This window comes from Microdochium trichocladiopsis (genome assembly GCF_020744255.1).
Source record: "Microdochium trichocladiopsis strain MPI-CAGE-CH-0230 chromosome Unknown B0I36scaffold_3, whole genome shotgun sequence".
Taxonomy (NCBI): Eukaryota; Fungi; Ascomycota; class Sordariomycetes; order Xylariales; family Microdochiaceae; genus Microdochium; species Microdochium trichocladiopsis.
Window position 1 is genome coordinate 2,984,542 of NW_025763546.1, and position 17,598 is coordinate 3,002,139.

The 17,598-nt window shown below is 56.7% G+C and overlaps 7 protein-coding genes across 7 annotated transcripts; 2 read left to right on the top strand and 5 right to left on the bottom strand.

The window, feature by feature from the left end:
* Positions 1–223: 223 nt before the first annotated feature.
* Positions 224–6,069, top strand: B0I36DRAFT_285800 (DNA topoisomerase). The gene is made up of 4 exons (XM_046151592.1): positions 224–657; positions 795–4,124; positions 4,179–4,457; positions 4,512–6,069. Exons 1-4 carry the CDS (start codon positions 583–585, stop codon positions 5,865–5,867), a joined length of 5,040 nt encoding a protein of 1,679 aa, XP_046015597.1. The 5' UTR covers positions 224–582; the 3' UTR covers positions 5,868–6,069.
* Positions 6,070–7,867, bottom strand: B0I36DRAFT_318504 (uncharacterized protein). The gene has a single exon (XM_046153297.1). The coding sequence runs from the start codon at positions 7,826–7,828 to the stop codon at positions 6,242–6,244; it is 1,587 nt and encodes a 528-aa protein (XP_046015598.1). The 5' UTR covers positions 7,829–7,867; the 3' UTR covers positions 6,070–6,241.
* B0I36DRAFT_285806 (uncharacterized protein) lies at positions 7,847–9,853 on the top strand. Its single transcript, XM_046151593.1, has 3 exons — positions 7,847–8,160; positions 8,246–8,402; positions 8,464–9,853. The coding sequence occupies exons 1-3, from the start codon at positions 7,991–7,993 to the stop codon at positions 9,778–9,780; spliced, it is 1,644 nt and encodes a 547-aa protein (XP_046015599.1). The 5' UTR covers positions 7,847–7,990; the 3' UTR covers positions 9,781–9,853.
* Positions 9,854–12,093, bottom strand: B0I36DRAFT_318506 (pyridoxal phosphate-dependent transferase). Its single transcript, XM_046153298.1, has one exon. The coding sequence runs from the start codon at positions 11,969–11,971 to the stop codon at positions 9,923–9,925; it is 2,049 nt and encodes a 682-aa protein (XP_046015600.1). The 5' UTR covers positions 11,972–12,093; the 3' UTR covers positions 9,854–9,922.
* A 259-nt stretch (positions 12,094–12,352) lies between these two features.
* On the bottom strand, positions 12,353–14,105 carry B0I36DRAFT_318507 (histone acetyltransferase E). The gene has a single exon (XM_046153299.1). It carries the CDS (start codon positions 13,987–13,989, stop codon positions 12,490–12,492), a length of 1,500 nt encoding a protein of 499 aa, XP_046015601.1. The 5' UTR covers positions 13,990–14,105; the 3' UTR covers positions 12,353–12,489.
* A 923-nt stretch (positions 14,106–15,028) lies between these two features.
* On the bottom strand, positions 15,029–15,675 carry B0I36DRAFT_360862 (ribonuclease H2 non-catalytic subunit-domain-containing protein; the record flags this gene model as incomplete). The annotated part of the gene is made up of 3 exons (XM_046158396.1): positions 15,029–15,070; positions 15,146–15,453; positions 15,531–15,675. The coding sequence occupies 3 exons, from the start codon at positions 15,673–15,675 to the stop codon at positions 15,029–15,031; spliced, it is 495 nt and encodes a 164-aa protein (XP_046015602.1).
* A 265-nt stretch (positions 15,676–15,940) lies between these two features.
* On the bottom strand, positions 15,941–17,449 carry B0I36DRAFT_318509 (RNA exonuclease 4). The gene has a single exon (XM_046153300.1). The coding sequence runs from the start codon at positions 17,079–17,081 to the stop codon at positions 15,999–16,001; it is 1,083 nt and encodes a 360-aa protein (XP_046015603.1). The 5' UTR covers positions 17,082–17,449; the 3' UTR covers positions 15,941–15,998.
* Positions 17,450–17,598: the final 149 nt, after the last annotated feature.

Sequence of the window (17,598 nt, forward strand, 5' to 3'; positions counted from 1 at the left end):
GCTCACCTTCTGCCGAGCTGACTTAAGTGAGCACTAACAGGCACAGAGCCTCGGGACCCACTTTGGGTGACCCTGGAGGTGCAGGGGCGGAGCCTGCATGACAGGAGTGGAGCGGGGCAGAAATTAGGCCAGAACCCTGCTTGGACGCGTCTCATGTTTACATAGCGCGATAAGATAGAAGCAGCACATGCCTGGCGACGCCAAAGTCAACAACGGCCTCAATCTTGCAACACCATCTCTTGCTGGCGACAGACAGTTGCAGCAGCTGCCTGGTGCGCAGCGTCGACTCCCTCGCGCGCAACACTATTGGCCTCGCGCTCTCCCATACTCACTCTTCGCGCGTTTCATTTCGTGCAGCCCCGTCAGCAAACAGCCAACACTCTCCTTTCAGGCTCGCATCGGCCACCAACCGCGTTCACTATACTGTCACAGTCCGCCCAAGCTGCAATCCAGGCTGATTGTACATGGTGACTGCACGGGACGCAGAGCTCATTCCCAGTGCCCACTCACAATCACTACCATAACGCCCCCAAGAACCGCACAGCCATCGTGTACCCGCCGCCGAGCTGGCAAACCGCCAAGATGGATTCCGACATTTCCAACGACTCCGTCTTCGACGACGTCGAGAATGACTCTGATGCGTTCTCGCCCGAGGCTGTACGTGACATTCCATTCGTGTGATACGTTCTGCCTCGGAGGGCTTCCCCAGAACTTCACCACGAACTCAGGCACAACCCATTCCCTTCCCTCATCCACAAGTCACCTCCAATACTGACCACGTCTTGCCACAACAGAAGCCAAAGGCGAAACCAGCTGTGAAGAAGGCGGCAACCGCCAAGCCAAAAGCCGCCCCAAAGAAGATGGCCCAAACCACACTGAAAAGCAAGGCCGCTCCGAAGAAGCGTGCCAAGCCGGAAGACGACGATGACAACAACGACGAGTCTGGCTTCACAAATACGCCACCTACCAAGAAGAAGCAGAAGAAGGAGCCAGCTGTCAAGAAAACAGGCGGCAACCCGCTCGAGGAGATTGAGAACGACAGCATGATGGTGGACGGACCTTCGGAGCCCAAGCCTAGCAAGAAGACAGCCACAGAGACATATCAGAAGCTTTCACAACGCGAACATATCCTTGTGCGTCCCGACACGTACATCGGCTCCGTGGAACGCACCGAACAGCAGATGTGGGTGTACAACAAGGAACTCCAGCAAATGGAGAACCGCAAAGTCAGCTTCGTGCCTGGTCTCTACAAGATCTTTGACGAAATCCTCGTCAACGCTGCCGACAACAAGCAGAGAGACGCAACGATGACCTATATGAAGATCACAATCAACCGTGCCGAAGGCCAAGTGTCAGTAGAAAACAACGGCAAAGGCATACCAGTCGAAATCCACGAGAAGGAAAACGTCTACATTCCCGAACTCGTGTTTGGTCATCTCCTTGCAGGTTCCAACTTCGATGATAACGAAAAGAAGACTGTGGGAGGCAGGAACGGTTATGGTGCCAAGCTGTGTAACGTGTTCAGTACCGAATTCACACTCGAATGCCAGGACTCCAAGAATGGCAAGCGTTACAAGCAGACATGGACGAACAACATGACCAACATGTCCAAGGCGAAAATCACATCGAGCACTTCAAAAGACTTTGTTCGCATTACCTTCAAGCCAGATTGGGACAAATTTGGCATGCCAAACGGAATTGACGACGATCTCGAGGCGCTGCTCCACCGCCGTATCTATGATATGGCTGGAACTGTCTCAGGCGTCAAAGTCAGCCTCAACGATGAGGTGCTGAAGCTCAACTTTGCCAAGTATTGCGAGCTCTACTCCAAGGCCATTGCAAAGGAGCGTGGCGATGAGGATCTCTCTGGTCCCAACTCGAAGGTCATCATCGAGACCGAGGGCCACAAGGGCCGATGGCAGATTGGTTTTGCCGTCTCAGACGGGTCGTTTCAGCAGGTGTCATTTGTCAACTCTATTGCCACCACGACTGGTGGTACGCACGTCAACTACATCGCTGATCAGATCTGTGAATCTTTGTTGAAGTCACTCAACAAGAAGAAGAAGGGCCACTCTTTGAAGGCCAATCATATTCGGAATCACATCTTCATCTTCATCAACTGTCTGATCAACAACCCGGCTTTCAACTCGCAGACCAAGGAGCAGATGACGACAAAGGTCAGCCAGTTTGGAAGCAAATGTGTACTTTCAGATGGCTTTTTGAAGAAGATTGGCCAGACTGATGCCATAAACAACATCATCCACTTTGCCGAGCAGAAGGCAGACAAGATGATGGCCAAGAGTGACGGCAGCAAACGCTCCAGAGTTAGCAATGCCAAGCTGGTGGACGCCAACTTGGCTGGAACACGACACAGCCACGAGTGTACCCTGATCTTGACGGAAGGTGACTCAGCCAAGAGTTTAGCTGTGGCAGGCCGTGCGATCCTTGACCCAGACCGCATCGGTGTCTTCCCACTGCGAGGAAAGATGCTAAACGTCCGCGATGCCTCGATTGACCAGATCACGAAGAATGCCGAAATCCAAAACATCAAGCAGTTCCTTGGATTGAAGCATAAGCAGACGTACACTGATGTCAAGGGTCTCCGTTATGGCCACTTGATGATCATGGCCGATCAGGATCACGATGGCAGTCACATCAAGGGGCTGTTGATCAACTTCCTCCAGGTTCAATACCCCTCTCTCTTGCAGATTCCAGACTTCTTCAGAGAGTTCATCACTCCGATTGTCAAAGTCTGGCAAGGTCCGAACCCCAAGAAGCCACTCAAGATGAAGTCTTTCTTCACACAGCCCCAGTACGAGGAATGGAAGGAGGCACACCAAGCCGAGATCAAGAAGTGGCAATACAAATACTACAAGGGTCTGGGAACGAGTTCGAATGAAGACGCACAAGTCTATTTCACCAACCTAGACGATCACCTGAAAGAGTTCGAGGTCATGCAGCCATCTGAGGCTGAACTCTTTGACCTGGCCTTCTCAAAAAAGAAAGCTGATGCTCGCAAGGAATGGCTCGGCAAGTTTGTGCCAGGCACATATCTGGATCACACGACAAAGACTATCTCCTACGACAACTTTGTGAACCGAGAGCTGATCTTGTTCAGCATGGCAGACAACATGCGGTCCATTCCGTCTATGATTGATGGCCTGAAGCCCGGTCAGCGCAAGGTTATCTACGCCTGTCTGAAGCGCAATCTAGTCAAAGACAAGAAGGTCATTGAGTTGGCAGGTTACGTGTCAGAACAGACTGCTTATCACCACGGTGAGCAGTCTTTGCAGATGACCATTATCGGTCTTGCGCAAAATTTCTGCGGCTCAAACAACGTCAACTGTCTTGAGCCCAGCGGAAACTTCGGTTCTCGACTTGCCGGTGGATCCGATGCTGCCAGCGCTCGTTACATCCACACGCGCTTGTCCCCGTTTGCCCGCCGTGTGTTCCACCCATTGGACGAGCCCAATCTCAACCACAATGTCGAAGATGGTAAGCGGATCGAGCCTGAAAACTATGCGCCAGTTATCCCGATGCTCCTGGTGAATGGTGCAGATGGTATCGGCACAGGTTGGAGTACCTCAATTCCCAATTACCACCCCACGGAGATTATCAAGAACTTGAAACGTCGCATGGGCCGCCTCGAAGGCGAGGAAGGCATCGAGTCGCCTTTCGAGCCTATGACGCCGTGGTTCAGAGGCTGGAAGGGAACCGTCGTTCCTGCTGAGACCAACCGGTACCAGTTCAATGGTGTTGCCTACCAAGACGAGAAGAAACCCAACGAGGTCATAATCACGGAGCTGCCAATCCGCATGTGGACAGACGACTTTAAGGCCCGCCTCGAAGAGATCATCCGTGCTGAAAAGGCCCCGTCGTTCATCAAGGACTACAAGGAGTTCAACGACCACAACAATGTCCATTTCGAGATTCAGATGGATGAGAAGCACATGAAGGCTGCGCTCGAGGAAGGACTTCTGGAGCGGTTCAAGCTGCAGAAACAGATTGCCACCAGCAACCTGGTTGCGTTCGACACTCGCGGCATGATTCGCAAGTACGAGAAGGTTGAGGATATTCTCGAGGAGTTTTACGTGTACCGCCTGAAGATGTACAAGCTGCGCAAGGTAAGCACTCCCGTGGATCCAAGGCTTCCGAACTCTGATTAACATGATCCCCAGTCACACTGGCTTGGTGTGTACCACGCCGATTATCGCAAGCTTCAGAATCAGTACCGCTTCATCAAGGAGATTATGGATGGCGAACTTGTTGTCAGCCGGAAGAAGAAGGCCATCATTGTTGACGAGCTGCGCACACGTAACTACGAAGCTTTCCCCAAGTCAGGCGATGCGAAGAAGGCCAAGTCCGAGGACGATGAAGATGCCGAAGACGAGGGCGGCGACCAAGAACAGGATAACGATGTTTCTGGCGGTGCACAAGACTACGACTATCTGCTTGGAGTAGGTGCCCATCCATTGTGACTACCTCTTCGGCGCATGACTAACGTTTGATAGATGGCTATCTGGTCGTTCACACAAGAGCGACTTGACAGACTGAAGGAGCAGATTGCTAAGAAGAAGGCTGAACATGATGACCTCGAGGCTCTCAGCGAAAAGGACCTGTGGTGTCGGGACCTGGACGATTTCGAGGCTGAGTGGGAGAACCAACTCCGTCTCGATTCCGAGATCAAGACTTCGATTCGAAGAATGGGTCGCCGCGTGTCAAAGAAGATAGGAGCGGGCCGCGGACGGAAGAAGGACGACGATGATTATGACCCTGCACCACGCCAGAGAGGGAGCAAGCCCGCGGCGAAACCCAAGGTGGAAAAGGTTGCTCCGCCAAAGGCTGCCTCACGATTTGCGGATGTCTTCGGAGCCAAGCCGAAGAAGTCTGACGGAGCCGGTACTGATGGCGCCAATGATTCAGATGCGTTTGACGAGGACGACTTTGCTGCGCTAAAGAGCAAGCCTGTGAAGAAGGAGGCTCCTGCCAAGAAGGCAGCCCCAGCCAAGAAGGCCGCGCCTGTCGAACCAGAGGAATCTGCCGATGAGGAAATCGAGCGCGAGCCAGAGCCGGAGCCAGAGCCAGAGCCAGAGCCAGAGCCAGAGCTCCCCCCAGCACCTGCTGGGCGGACCAAGCGCGCGGCCGCGGTGCAGAAGAAGACCTGGATCCTCGACGACTCGGACTCGGACAGCAATGATGACCAAATGCTCGGCGACATCGGCGCAATGGTGAAAGGCATCGGTGGCGGCGCAGCACATGAGTCCTCAGAGGACAAACCTCGAGTCAGTTTGTACAACATGACAAGACCAGAGAGCAGCCATGGCCCTTCCACGTCTCTGAAAGTGAAGAGCAAGCCTTCCAAGACCTTCGACTTGGATAGCCATGACGACACAAACTACGAGATGTTAGCCCGATCATCGCCAGCGAAGCCACCCCAGGCCGATCCCCTGGACGACTTCCTCTCTGACGACGACGACGACGACGATCTACCAGCGGTCAAGAAGAACGCCAAGCTCAAGGTTTCGCCAAAGGTTGCTGCCAAGTCTGCAGCCAGCGGTGCGGCTGCCAAGAAGCCAAGAGGTCGGCCAGCTGCTACGAAGGCAGCTGCTGCCAAGCCGACGCAGCTTTCTCCGGCTGCGAAGTTGTACGCCAAGAAGAAGGCTGCGCCCAAGTCCAAGAAGGACGACTTTGACATGGACCTGGACGACGATGAGGAGGACGACCTCGCCGAGCCCTCATCGCCTCCGCCCAAGCCTGCTAGTCGCGGCAGACCTGGTCGTGCCGCCGCCGCCAAGGCCAAGCCGGTCTATGTCGACGAAGACGACAGCGAGGACGCGGATGACTATGACATGGACGAAAGCGACTAGACGCCGAGCTTTTTGTCAGTTGGTTGTCTCATGGAGAGCACTATGCATTCAGGGTGTTTAGAGGAACTGGAAAAGCACAACGAGGGGGACTAGATCATTCTATTCTGAGTGCACAGAGAAGAAATGCAGACAAGGATGTCTCTTGGTATTGGCAAGGCGCTGGTGATTTTCGGCCTCTGTTCATGATATTGCTTGGGCACGACGGTGCCTTGATATTGGTATCTATTCATTATCTCTATCTGAACGGAAGCCTTTGTGAAATGTTACATGTTTTTGTGATGTTACCAACTCTCGTCTGGCGGCGCGAGTAATCTTGACCTGCGATATATTTCTCAATCGCTCGTACTTGGGACAAAATATGGGAGACCTCCAGATCACCTTGTGCTCGACGGTTTCAGAATGATGTTATCAATCAGCCTGACGGCCGGACCGCCACTGTGGCCGAGATCCTCCCCGGACTGGGGTGCCTCGACAGGCAACATCTTGACAGCGCCGCTGAGAATGCCTCCCTTCTCTGGGTCGACCTTCTCTAGCTCCATCATGGTGCCCGGGTCCGCGAGCGAGATGTAATCAACCTCAAACCTTACTCTCTCTTCGGGTGCCAGGGCCATCTGCTCCGCCAGAACCTCCTCGGCGACTTTGTTCGCCGCGCCCAGTATTGACCGGCGGTCGAGTGCCCCCTGCGTAGCGTGCTGCGCCTCCGCGGCCCTGAGAGCGCGGTTGAGCACCGTCGCGACCTTGCGCCGCCGCGCGCCGAGGTACACGTTGCGCGAGCTCAGCGCGAGGCCGTCGGGCTCGCGGCTCGTCGGGCGCACGACGACCTCGGTGGGCAGCATGAAGTCGCGGACCATGTTGCGGATGACGACGGTCTGCTGGACGTCCTTCTGGCCAAAGTAGACGCGCTCCGGCTGGACAATGTTGAACAGCTTCATGCACACGGTCGCCACGCCGCGGAAGAAGGTGGGGCGGCTGGCGCCCTCGAGGACCTCGCCGACGGGGGTGATTGTGACGAAGCTGCCCTTGGAGCCGACCTCCTGGCCGGGGAAGCCGGAGGGGTACATGTCCGCGGTGGTCGGGGCGAAGACTGCGCTGATGCGGCCGAGGTTGCCGCCGTCGTCGGCGAGCTGGCGATCGAGGTCTGCGAGGATCTTGCAGTCCGAGTCCCAGGTCACCGGGTACGAGGCGAGGTCTTCCTTGATGCCGAACTGGGCCGGGTTGACGTAGATGCTGACGACGACGTGGTGGGCCTCGCGGGCGGCGGCGCGGATGAGGCTCAGGTGGCCCTCGTGCAGGGCGCCCATGGTCGGCACGAGCCCGACGATGCGGTGGTCGAGCATGTGCGGCTTGCGCCAGCGGCGGACCGACTCGACGGAGCGGAGGATGCGGATCGACGAGGAGGGGATCATCTCGCGGGACTTGCGGGTGGGCGTGCTGCTACTGCTGCTGCAGGAGGATGAATAGGCCGCGGCGGCGGCAAGGTGTTGGCGGGGAGAGATTTTGGAAAGGGATGATGGTGGTGGTGCTGCTGCCACGGCCCATCGAGAGCGGCAGGCCGGAGCCAGTATCCGGCGGAAGGCAACTCCAAACATTGTGTATGGCTGTGGCGGTGGTGTTGTAGGAGAAGAGGGACGACGAAGGAAAAGAAGAAGGATTGCCAGAGGGGTCAGAGGCAGCTGGAATCTGTCAGGGGTATTTGAGGGCGGTGGGAGCCATGGCGGTGAGTCAATGGCTGGCTGTCGACGAGGCAGTCGTGATGGAAAGTGCCGTGCAGAAGCTGGACCGGCGTGGTGTTTTGTGCAGGCCCGGCTGATTGTGGAGGCCGAGGAGCTAAGTTGGCGGCTGACAGTTGGGATGTTAGACCTCGAGGGTCTGAAATGTGGGGGAGGGGCCACTGACGCAGCGGTCCAATCATGGCTTGCAGCGCAAGAGTGGCCTGTCCCTTGCCCTTGGCAGCTCAACATCTAATCCGGCCGCCCAGCCACTGCGACATCGCCCGCGAGTCTTTACCTGCCGGCCCGCCGACCTTCCCTGTGTCTGCACGGCCATATGTTCCGCCAGGGTGAAACACACGACAATTCTCGAGCAACACTTGCGATGACTCAGCTTGGGTGAAGGAAGAAATCATGAAAGAGTTACGCTCCGCCTCGTCTCGCCTGTGTGCGGTGGCATGCCTGGCCCTCGAGATCGCCGGCGTCTGTGCGCAGTACGGCCAGGATCAGGCGGTCCTCAACAGCAACAGCTATCTGTACAAGGACGCTTGCCCAGACTACGCCCAATATGCCAGCTATCCCCAGTACGTCAACTCACTTCGCAGGTGGTGTGATCTTGCTCGATCTTGGGTACGGCACGTGCTGACGTCGTCATCACCATAACTCCAGCCGCCCACTGAGCGATGGGCCTCTTGCCCTTCCGTTTCAGAGACCTGATCCAAGGTGCCGGACCTTTCAGTCCGACGCCATCGAGAAGGTCATTGAGGATGTCACCTCGCGCATGAAGAATCCAGACCTCGCTCGCCTCTTTGAGAATGCCTTTCCTGTGAGTACCAGTCTCCTTCGTACTGGATCTGGTTCCGCAGCAGCGCTGACGCTCTCTCTAGTCCACAACAGACACCACTGTCAAGTTCCATACCACTGGCAAAGACGGCCTCGGCGTGGACAACTCAGACACTCTTCCAGATGCTTGGCAAGGGCCGCACTCGTTTATCATCACGGGCGACATTATTGCCGAGTGGCTCAGAGATTCGACGAACCAGCTGTCTCCGTATCAGGCGCTGGCCAAGAAGGATCCGGCCATCTACAGCCTGATCCTCGGCGCCATCAACACGCAGTCTGAATACGTCATCGAGTCTCCGTACTGCAATGCCTTTCAGCCGCCTCCCATCAGCGGCCTGTCGATCACCCACAATGGGCAGGACGATGATGTGCACCCTGTGTACGATCCCAATTTCGTCTTCGAGTGCAAGTACGAGCTCGATTCGATTGCCCACTTCCTTGCGCTTGGCAACGACTTCTTCGAGCACACTGGCTCGACTGAGTTCCTCACGGACAGGTGGTTTGCGGCGCTCGACACCGTCCTGGACGTTATCGATGAGCAGTCTATGCCGACATTTGATCCCACGTCCGGAAGCTTCCGCAAAAACCAGTACACCTTTCAGCGTAGGACAAACCTGGGAACCGAGACCCTCAATCTTGCCGGTGTGGGAAACCCCCTGAACGGCGACACAGGCCTTGTCCGGTCAGCCTTTCGTCCCAGCGACGATGCAACCATTCTCGGCTTCTTCATCCCTGCAAACGCCATGATGAGCGTTGAGTTGCGCAGAGCCGCCAAGGCTCTGAAGAAAGATGGCAAGACTGCTAAAGCGGCCGAACTCGTGGCCTTGAGCGAGCGGATCAGCAAGGGTGTCTGGGAACATGGCGTTGTGGAACACAAGAAGTTTGGCAAGGTCTTTGCCTACGAAGTGGACGGATACGGCTCGTCGATACTGATGGACGATGCCAACTACCCGTCTCTTCTCGCGTTGCCCCTGATGGGCTTCGTCGAGCAGGACGACGAGGTGTATCAGAACACGCGCAAGATGCTGCTCGGCAAGGACTCGAATCCTTATTATTTGACGGGTCGGGATTTCCGTGGTATTGGAGGCCCCCATATCGGTCTGCGCAACGCATGGCCGATGAGTCTGCTCATCCAGGCTCGCACCTCCAACAACGACACTGAGATCAAAGAGTGCATTGACCTTGTCCTGTCCTCATGCAACCTTGGTCTCGTCCACGAGAGTATCGACGTGAACAACTCGTACTCGTACACACGTAGCTGGTTCGCGTGGGCTAATGGGGTTTTTGCGGAGACGATTCTGGATCTGGCTGCCCGCAAACCAGAGCTGATATTTGGGGATAGCACTCCATATACAATATGATGGCAGCGAAGAGGTCACAAGATGTGGCATTACAATACTACTTACAGGAGGATACAAGGCATTACTTTTGAGAACTGGGGATTATCGGAAGAGTGAATATTCCCACTCTGCACAGGTGTTCTGATGGTGTTTTTGCTCTGGATCATTTCTGCTCCTCGGCGGTCCCACTGCTATCCCTCTCTGCTCCCTGCCAGCTGGACGGTCCATCATCAAGCATTCTCCCAATGACCTGTCCCAGTCTCTCCACGCCTTCCACCAGATTCTGCTCCTCCTCCCACGCAAAGCACAGCCGCATCGCGTGGTCCAGTCTCACGGCGGCCTCGTCGCCTTGGACCTCAAACATGCCGCCGTGACCAATGACCAGATCCTCGTCACGCATACACCGCGCGGCAATCGCCTTGGCGCCGGGGAACGGCTTCTCTTCCGTGCCGACAGGCAGTGTGAGCCAGATGAAATACCCTCCGAATATGCCCTTGCCTTCCTTCTGCACCGTACCGCCACCAGCGCCGCCGTCACCTCCGCCTCCTGCTCCATCCTCGAGATCCAGCAAACCCCCCTGCCCAACCATGACACCAAACGGCCTCACCAACGCCCTCTCCACAGCAGTCATGAGCAACCTATGCCGGCGCCGATACGTCGGCCGCAACACGCTCTCAATCTCGCGCTGCAGATCCCCCGACCTGAGCAGCTGGCACACGATAGCGGCCGTCATCTGCGAGGGGGCGCCGCCGGACCTCGTCGCACCCGTCTGGCTCAGTCCCAGGGCGAAGTCGGGCGTAGACTGGGTCCAGCCGGTGCGCAGGCCGGGGCCAGCGAGCTTGCTGAACGACCCGTTGGATATGGCGTGGCCGAAGTGCTGCCTCTTCTGTGCTGGCTCGAGCGGTATGCCCAGCGCGTTGACGATGGTCTTTGTTGTGGTCGCACCGGCGAGCTTGCTCAGCTCTTCGTCGTGCCGAGAGGGCCCGAGGGCGAGGTCAATGTCCACGAGGCGCGGGAGGAGAGCCCGGTTGAGATCGACTTCTTCTGCCAGCGCCTCAACCGCCGTGGCACCCTTTGCAGAGTGACCCGGCGGGGAAGAGGTCGTAGACCACTGCAGCATGTCGTACACATCGTCGGACACGACCAGCGCGTCGTGCTCGCGCGCCAGCTCGACCAGCGCGCGCCGCCGGGCCAGTGACATGGTCTTGCCCGACGGGTTCGCAAACGTGGGCACGCAGTAGATGACGTGCCTGTAGATCTTGCGGTACGGGGCCGGGTTCTTGTACACCGGTCGTCGTGGGGCGGCCTCCTCTCCTTCCCGGTCCGCCGTGGCTTGGTGACTTCCCTCCTCCTTCTTGTTGTCCTTGCTCTTCTCCGAGCCACCCTTCTCCGAGTCGAGCTCCTCCAGCCCGGCTCGCAAGAACTCGAGGTCGATGCCCTCGTCGTCCTCGGGCACCGCGCGCATCTTGGCGCCGAACCCGGCGTCCGCCATGATCGGGCACGCGAGGAAGTACGCGGGGGCGACCATCCACACGGCGCGCGTGTACGCCGGGTCGGTGAAGCTGGCCAGCACGTTGGCCAGGGACTGCGAGGCCCCGCCCGTGATGGTGATGGTGTCGGCTGCTGCTGCTTCCGCGGCCAGTGGTGGTGGTGATGTGGGCGGCATGCTCTTTTGATGATGATGATTAGGAGGAGGCACTCCTCCGTCATCACGGTGTATGGGATCGCTGTAGAACTCGTCTAGCCATACGGCCAGTGCCTCCCGGAGCTCCTGGAACCCCGGGTCCGGGGCGTACAGCAGCGCCGAGGCCGGGGTGAGGATGGAGGCGTCGCTCAGGGCGGCCTGGGCGGCCTTCTTCAGGGCGTCGACGGGGAGCAGAGATGTATTTGGCCAGCCCCTGTGGAGATTTATTGGCGTCCTCTTCTTCTCCTCCTTCTTTTTGGTCTCGGGTGTAGTCTCGGTGGTCAGTGAGGCTGGAGTTGGGATGGGAGTGGTCTTGCCCTCCATCCCCCCCGTGCTGGGGCCCCCGGGGGCGGTGGAGGAGGAGGTTGTGCTGCCCATTCTGATGGTATATTTGGTAGTCACAGTCGATGGTGGACTGCCAGCGTATGATAACAAGGCCCTCGACCCCGTCTTGCTGCTGACTGGGAACGTTCTTGTTGCAAGACTAGTCCGATGACACGGCCGTGTGAGGATGAGAATACAACGCATGTAACTTTGGTCCTCTCCACCTAGCTCGACGGTCCTTGCCAGATGTGTTTGCTCCGGGGATCACTTTGACCGAGATCGCAATATCGTGTGGCGGGCTGCAAAGGCCAAAGGAAGTAGACGCAGCATGTAGTTCACAACTTAAAAAGTCTCGGAATCATGAGGGGGCGATGTGGTAAGTCGTGGGCGGATAAGTGGATCCCGCACATCGACTTCCGGGGCCGTCCATAGCCGCTCCGGTGCGTCTCCGGCCGCCCGGCTCGGCGGAGGTTGGCGAACGGATGGTCTCGACACTTATTATCAAGCTCGCCCTCGACAGCACGACTTTCCCGCACGCACATGTATCTAAAGGCACATGACGGCAGGCACCAATGTCTCGAGAAGCACAATCGCAAGGGTATCAATTTGTTCGCTAGTCACGCCTTTAAATCCTTTCCCAAGAGACGCCGCAAAGTCCAATACGCCTCTACCTCCTCCTGCTAAACCTACACGCACGTAAAAGTGCCGGCTGACAGGACTATCTACCAACCCCACGTCCTGGAGGATGCAGTGAAGACAGGTGGCTTCCACTGGATCCGCTCGGGCGCAATGTACCTCTTGGCCTTGAGCTTGTCCTTTTCCCTACGTGCAATGAGTGCCTCGGGAATGACGAGCTTGTGTTCGCCCTTGTGGTACACCTGCATCTTGAGCGCCTGTAACGTGTGCTCAACATCGACCGTCATCATGGCCAGCGACGATGATATGCTCTCGATACTCGTCTTCTCGTCCCGCTCGGCAGCCTCGATGAGTAAATCAAGAATGACCTCAGACCAGTACTGCCGGTAACTGAGAAGCCCAAGATCAGACAGCGGCTTCTCGGGAGAGCCCAGCTTGCCCTCGATCTTGGACAACTCATACGAGAACTGGATGAGCAACCGGCCGAAACCCTTGCGCTGGTACTGCGGCAGCGTCAGGATACAGGCGACGTTGTAGCCCTCTGCACTCTCCTTCTCCTTGGAAAAAAAGCCAACCAAGTGATGGCCCTTTTCCGACTTCTGCGTCATGACGTAGAACAAGAACGGGTCGACATCGTAGTAGAGCGTCTTGTGGTCGAGGAACATTTTGCAGAATAGACAGAGATTCCTGCACCAGGTCCGTTGTCTCTTTCCGTCAATCTCGAAGAACGAGACATAATCGTCGCGGTAGATCTCGTTGCCCGGCGGGTGGTGCAGCGTGCACCGGTGGCGATGCCGCACAAAGGATTTGTGGTCGGCGTAATAGTTGAGGCAGAACTCGCAGATGTAGATGACGTCCTCAAGGGTGAAGGGCTCCGGGTAGGGCGAGAAGTACCAGGGGAACAGGTTCCACTCGCCAAATTGCACCATTGATATGTTTCGGATTCTCGCCAGCTCGGTCGGGTTCTGTGTCATCGAGCCTCCTGTCCGCAGCTTCTCAATCTCCTTCTCCCTGCTGAAACCGCCCTCGTCCTCCTTCTTGACCTCTGCAACTTCGTCATCATCGTCCAGGTCCATCTCATCACCGGCCGCGGCGGGTGTCGAGGTAGCTTTCGTCGAGTCGGCATCGAGCGGAGTCGACGGCGCCTTCTGGTTGTCGACAAATTCGGTCCACGGGTGGCTCGGAGTGGTCGCCTCTGAGATGACCGACTGCTCGCGCTTGCTCAGCCGCTTAGGGTTCTTGTTGGCCGACTTTTTGTTCTTCGACACGGCGGCCGCCGTCTTGCTCTTGTTGTCCTTGCCCGGCTTGTCCTTGTCCGGGTTCGGCCACTCGACGTCCTGCTCAAAGTCGATGCGCCGCACGGGCACCCACTCGTCGAGGCGCTTGTTGAAGTTGTCAAAGTTGCAGTAGAACTGCCGCCCACTCTTGGCCTCCTTGATGCTCAGAATCTCGGCGCGCCGCGCCTGGCCTTCCTTCTCGACCATCGCGATGCACCCCACGCGCAACGTGTCGGGCGTGGCCTTGCTCTTCTGCCGGGGCACGTCGGCCCCGACGGTCGCCTCGCCGTTGAGAACGCCAGGACTCATTGTCGGATGGCTTTGGCGGTCTGTGGCGATGGAAAAGTTGATGGAATCGGGTGTGTGGTCAATTGACAGTGCGGTCGGTTTCGCGCGGTTGCGGACGGAATCTCATGGTCGCATTTGTGATGGGCAAGTGTTGCAGCAGGCAGTTGCCCCAATGCTCCACTAGAAACGTCCAGGCGCTGGTGGAGGGGCGACGCCTGTTGGTGCTAATGACGTGTCAGGTTTAGTGCACTTTCCAGAACCCTCCGGTGCGAGTGGCCACTAATCATCGCGTGCTGGTCACATGGTATGGGGGTTCCGAGGCACACTGGCAAATTAGGTCAAACCTGGCGAAGGTTTGCGAGCAAACATCAATTGTGCCATCTCTATGGCGAAGTGATACATAGCTCGCCATAGTTGTTTGTACCTGCGGAGAAGTCCCTCACTAAGAGTAAGGCCGCCATATATGGTTGTGACAAAAGGCGTTCTACGGCTTCAAAGGTTCTCCCGAACGAAACGCCGTCGTCTTGCTCAACAATCGATATAACTTGACGGCATGATTACATGCATCACCCAAGCAGGATTATTATAGCCGATCCAGATATCCATACTCGCCGTGATTATCAAATACTGGTCGTGCGTTCCGTAGATAATCGACCGATCCTGCGAGGAATGGGGAAATGGCATCGAGGGCCGAGGAAAGGGCAAATGAGAACTCTCCTTGGGTGATGCTCGCCGGTGCGTTTTGGTCGGTGTCCAGACATGGTCGTGATAGTGGCTCCATAATCGTGAAGTCGCGACCGCATCAAACAGTCACAACAAGCAGCACACATGCCTCTTCAGCAACCCGTTCCGAATCTCAGCAGCGGGTCTTAGAGATGATGGCAGGAGATTATCCCCAAGTCCAAGTCTTGGGAATGGAAAGCATTTGGGACTTTCTTCTGTGTGGTCGTCCATCAACTCTGAAGCACCATATCGTCACGCAGCTGCTGACAGCAAATGATCGAGGAACGGCAGACTGCATTCGCCCTTATTGTTGCCTCGTATTCAAGAAACACCGGGTTCAAGTCGAGGGATCCTTCACAGCAGCAGGATACGCATGCAGCTTTTGATAGATTCAGTGTCAGCAATCGTTTCTAGGGCGTGCTCCTCAGCACAAAGAAACAAACAAGCAACATACCTTTTCAGCGAATCCAATCCACTCCTCGATGCTCCTAACATACGCGTCTGCACCTGCATCAGCGACAGACTCGTGGCCCCAGACGACAAACTCGTCAAACACGCCCTCGTTGCGCAGAGAGGCGACCTGCGGCTCCTCAGAGGACTCGTCGTCGCCGTCGTCGAGGTTCATAGCATGGTCATCATCCTCGCCGGGCTGCTTCTTCTTTTCCTGCCTGCTGGCGACCGCACCGTAGTAGCCCTCGGGCAACTTGACTGTCTTGCCGTAGAGTTTCCTACCACGCAGGTATGCGACGTTTTGTGTGCCGTCTGCATGGGAGTGTCAGAAAATGCGCGGGAAGCGGTTCGATTCGGATTCCATCTTGGACGGACGGCGTGATACTGACCTTTGTTGATCGCCGGCTTCCAGTATGTGTCTATCGAGCCGACCTCGCCGTCGTGGTGGATGCGTGCGGGCAGCAGATTTACGCAAGTCTTGGGCTGGTCTGCGGCCTTGACTGGCCCCTCGACCGTGAGAATAGGCTGTGACATTTTGTAGGGTATCGTCTTGGAGAAAGTATGGGTTTGTGCGAGGCCTCCGTGACAAAGGCTACTGCTGCCCTGGTCTACGCAGTGAATAATGCCCGTGGTGATGGAGCCCAGAAATCAGACGCGACGAGACGCGCCGGAGGTGGAAACCACTTAATGCGGACCCACTTTAAAGTGCTTGCGGCTTAGACTCTGCTGCAGCCAGGCTGCAGGGTCAAAACGACCACTCAAGCACGAAGCCCAGTAGAACCATGAGATAGGTCTAAAGCAGTGTGTATCGTTTGGGTATTATGATGCGCTAGTCCATGTTGCTCAAAGATTGCTCGCTAATGCCTTTTCTTCTTCTTCCCTCCCGCAGCTTTCGTCCTGCCTTTGCCTTTTGCCCCTGCGCTGGCCCCAAGCTCTTCATCATCATCATTGACGAATCTGCTAAATTTGTGCGCGTGCTCGACATCGAACTCGGGCTTCTTCTTCCGGAAGAGTAGCATCGCGACTCTGGCATCCTCGATGCTCGAATGGACACCACCCTGAATCTCCACGCCCAGCACTTCCCGCGCAAGCACCCGCAGCGCTGGCTTCGGCCCATGTCCATACTTCCTGTACCCTGAGAACCTCGCCGTGTCGCGAATCTGGTGTGTGGGGTGGCTGAGCATGAGCACGGCGAGATCGTGTCGAATGTCGTGCCCGACCAGTATCCTATCCTTGAGCAGCTCTGCAATGACCTTCTGTACCTCGTCAAAGTCCCTCGCGGTCCGCATGTGCCGCGTCGTGATGCCCGTAATGCTCGTCCGCCAGTCCGTCACTTTCTCGCGCGGCCGCACAAACGAGTCGTACACCTGCTTCCCATGGAAGTCGACCACGCTCACCCGCGCCAGGGCGTGGTCGTACCCATCCGGCCCAATGCCGACCATCTCACAGTCCAGCCCAATGTACTTGCCGACATCGCCGATCTTGAGGCCTGGGGCCAATCCTTCATTGACGCGGTGTTTCTCTGCCTCGCTTCCCGCCCTCAGCAGCGCGTTGTCCTTGACGCCGAGGTTGTATGCTTCGGCCAAGGCTTCTGATGATATGCCATTGTCGTCGGCCCATAGTGCCAGTGATGGCTTTATTGTCGCCGGCGTGCCATTGGGGATGGCGGAGGACTGGGTTACGCCCATCGACGAAGACGAGGAAGGCGGTGGTTGTCTCACGGGCCAGTTGCGCTGCCGTTTGTTCTCAGCCTGCTTCTTGGGGGGCAGTGTACTGCTGGGCTTGTGTTTCTTCGAGATCTGTGTTGCGTCTTCTGTGGCTTTTCTCTTTGCGGGCTTCTGCTGCGCTGCCTGTGGCGGCGGCTTCTTGGGCGCAGAGGACGGCTCAGTCTTTATCTGAGCCTGCAACTTTTTCCAGTTTGATGAGAGCTCAGGAGCCATCTTGTCGTGGCTGTGGATGTTTATGAGAGGCTCATGATAGAGCAGAGTGCACGGAATTCAATTCTGGGACTGGGTCTGGGATCAATCTGCAGAATTGGCTGTAATGGCTGACTGGGCTGGGAGAGATGCGTGTGAATCGTGAGGGTGGAAGCACTGACAGAGAAAATGGAGAAGCAGGAAAACCCACAGTTTTGCGACAGCCACTCCCCACTGTGCAGAGCCGAGCCGGACGCCGCTACCTTAAATGCAGCTCCCGACTTACACAGCCCAGAGGAGATCTTGGTGCATGTCACATTCGAAGTCACGCCCAAAGTGCATCGGCGTTTCACCCAGCCGTGTGAAGGCTTCTTCTCGTTCGGCATATTGCTCCAAACATGTGCCGGTCGGCGAGCCAGTGTGAATAAGGGATATCTGCGTACCCGGCTTATCCTGCTCGAGTTAGTCGGATCTGGACGTGAGGCCGAGTCCACTTTCCCCGCACAAGCAATCCCTCACCGAGCCGTAGAGTAGTTTGCGA

What these genes read in the sequence shown, in the direction of transcription:
- B0I36DRAFT_285806 (XM_046151593.1), top strand. Translation starts at nt 7,991, where the DNA reads ATGAAAGAGTTACGCTCCGCCTCGTCTCGCCTGTGTGCGGTGGCATGC. An exon ending in CAATATGCCAGCTATCCCCA is followed by an intron (nt 8,161 to 8,245) that starts GTACGTCAACTC and finishes CCATAACTCCAG; the next exon opens with CCGCCCACTGAGCGATGGGC. An exon ending in TCTTTGAGAATGCCTTTCCT is followed by an intron (nt 8,403 to 8,463) that starts GTGAGTACCAGT and finishes CGCTCTCTCTAG; the next exon opens with TCCACAACAGACACCACTGT.
- B0I36DRAFT_318504 (XM_046153297.1), bottom strand. Translation starts at nt 7,828, where the DNA reads ATGTTGAGCTGCCAAGGGCAAGGGACAGGCCACTCTTGCGCTGCAAGC.
- B0I36DRAFT_318506 (XM_046153298.1), bottom strand. Translation starts at nt 11,971, where the DNA reads ATGCGTTGTATTCTCATCCTCACACGGCCGTGTCATCGGACTAGTCTT.
- B0I36DRAFT_318507 (XM_046153299.1), bottom strand. Translation starts at nt 13,989, where the DNA reads ATGAGTCCTGGCGTTCTCAACGGCGAGGCGACCGTCGGGGCCGACGTG.
- B0I36DRAFT_318509 (XM_046153300.1), bottom strand. Translation starts at nt 17,081, where the DNA reads ATGGCTCCTGAGCTCTCATCAAACTGGAAAAAGTTGCAGGCTCAGATA.
- B0I36DRAFT_285800 (XM_046151592.1), top strand. Translation starts at nt 583, where the DNA reads ATGGATTCCGACATTTCCAACGACTCCGTCTTCGACGACGTCGAGAAT. An exon ending in AGATGTACAAGCTGCGCAAG is followed by an intron (nt 4,125 to 4,178) that starts GTAAGCACTCCC and finishes CATGATCCCCAG; the next exon opens with TCACACTGGCTTGGTGTGTA. An exon ending in ACTACGACTATCTGCTTGGA is followed by an intron (nt 4,458 to 4,511) that starts GTAGGTGCCCAT and finishes AACGTTTGATAG; the next exon opens with ATGGCTATCTGGTCGTTCAC.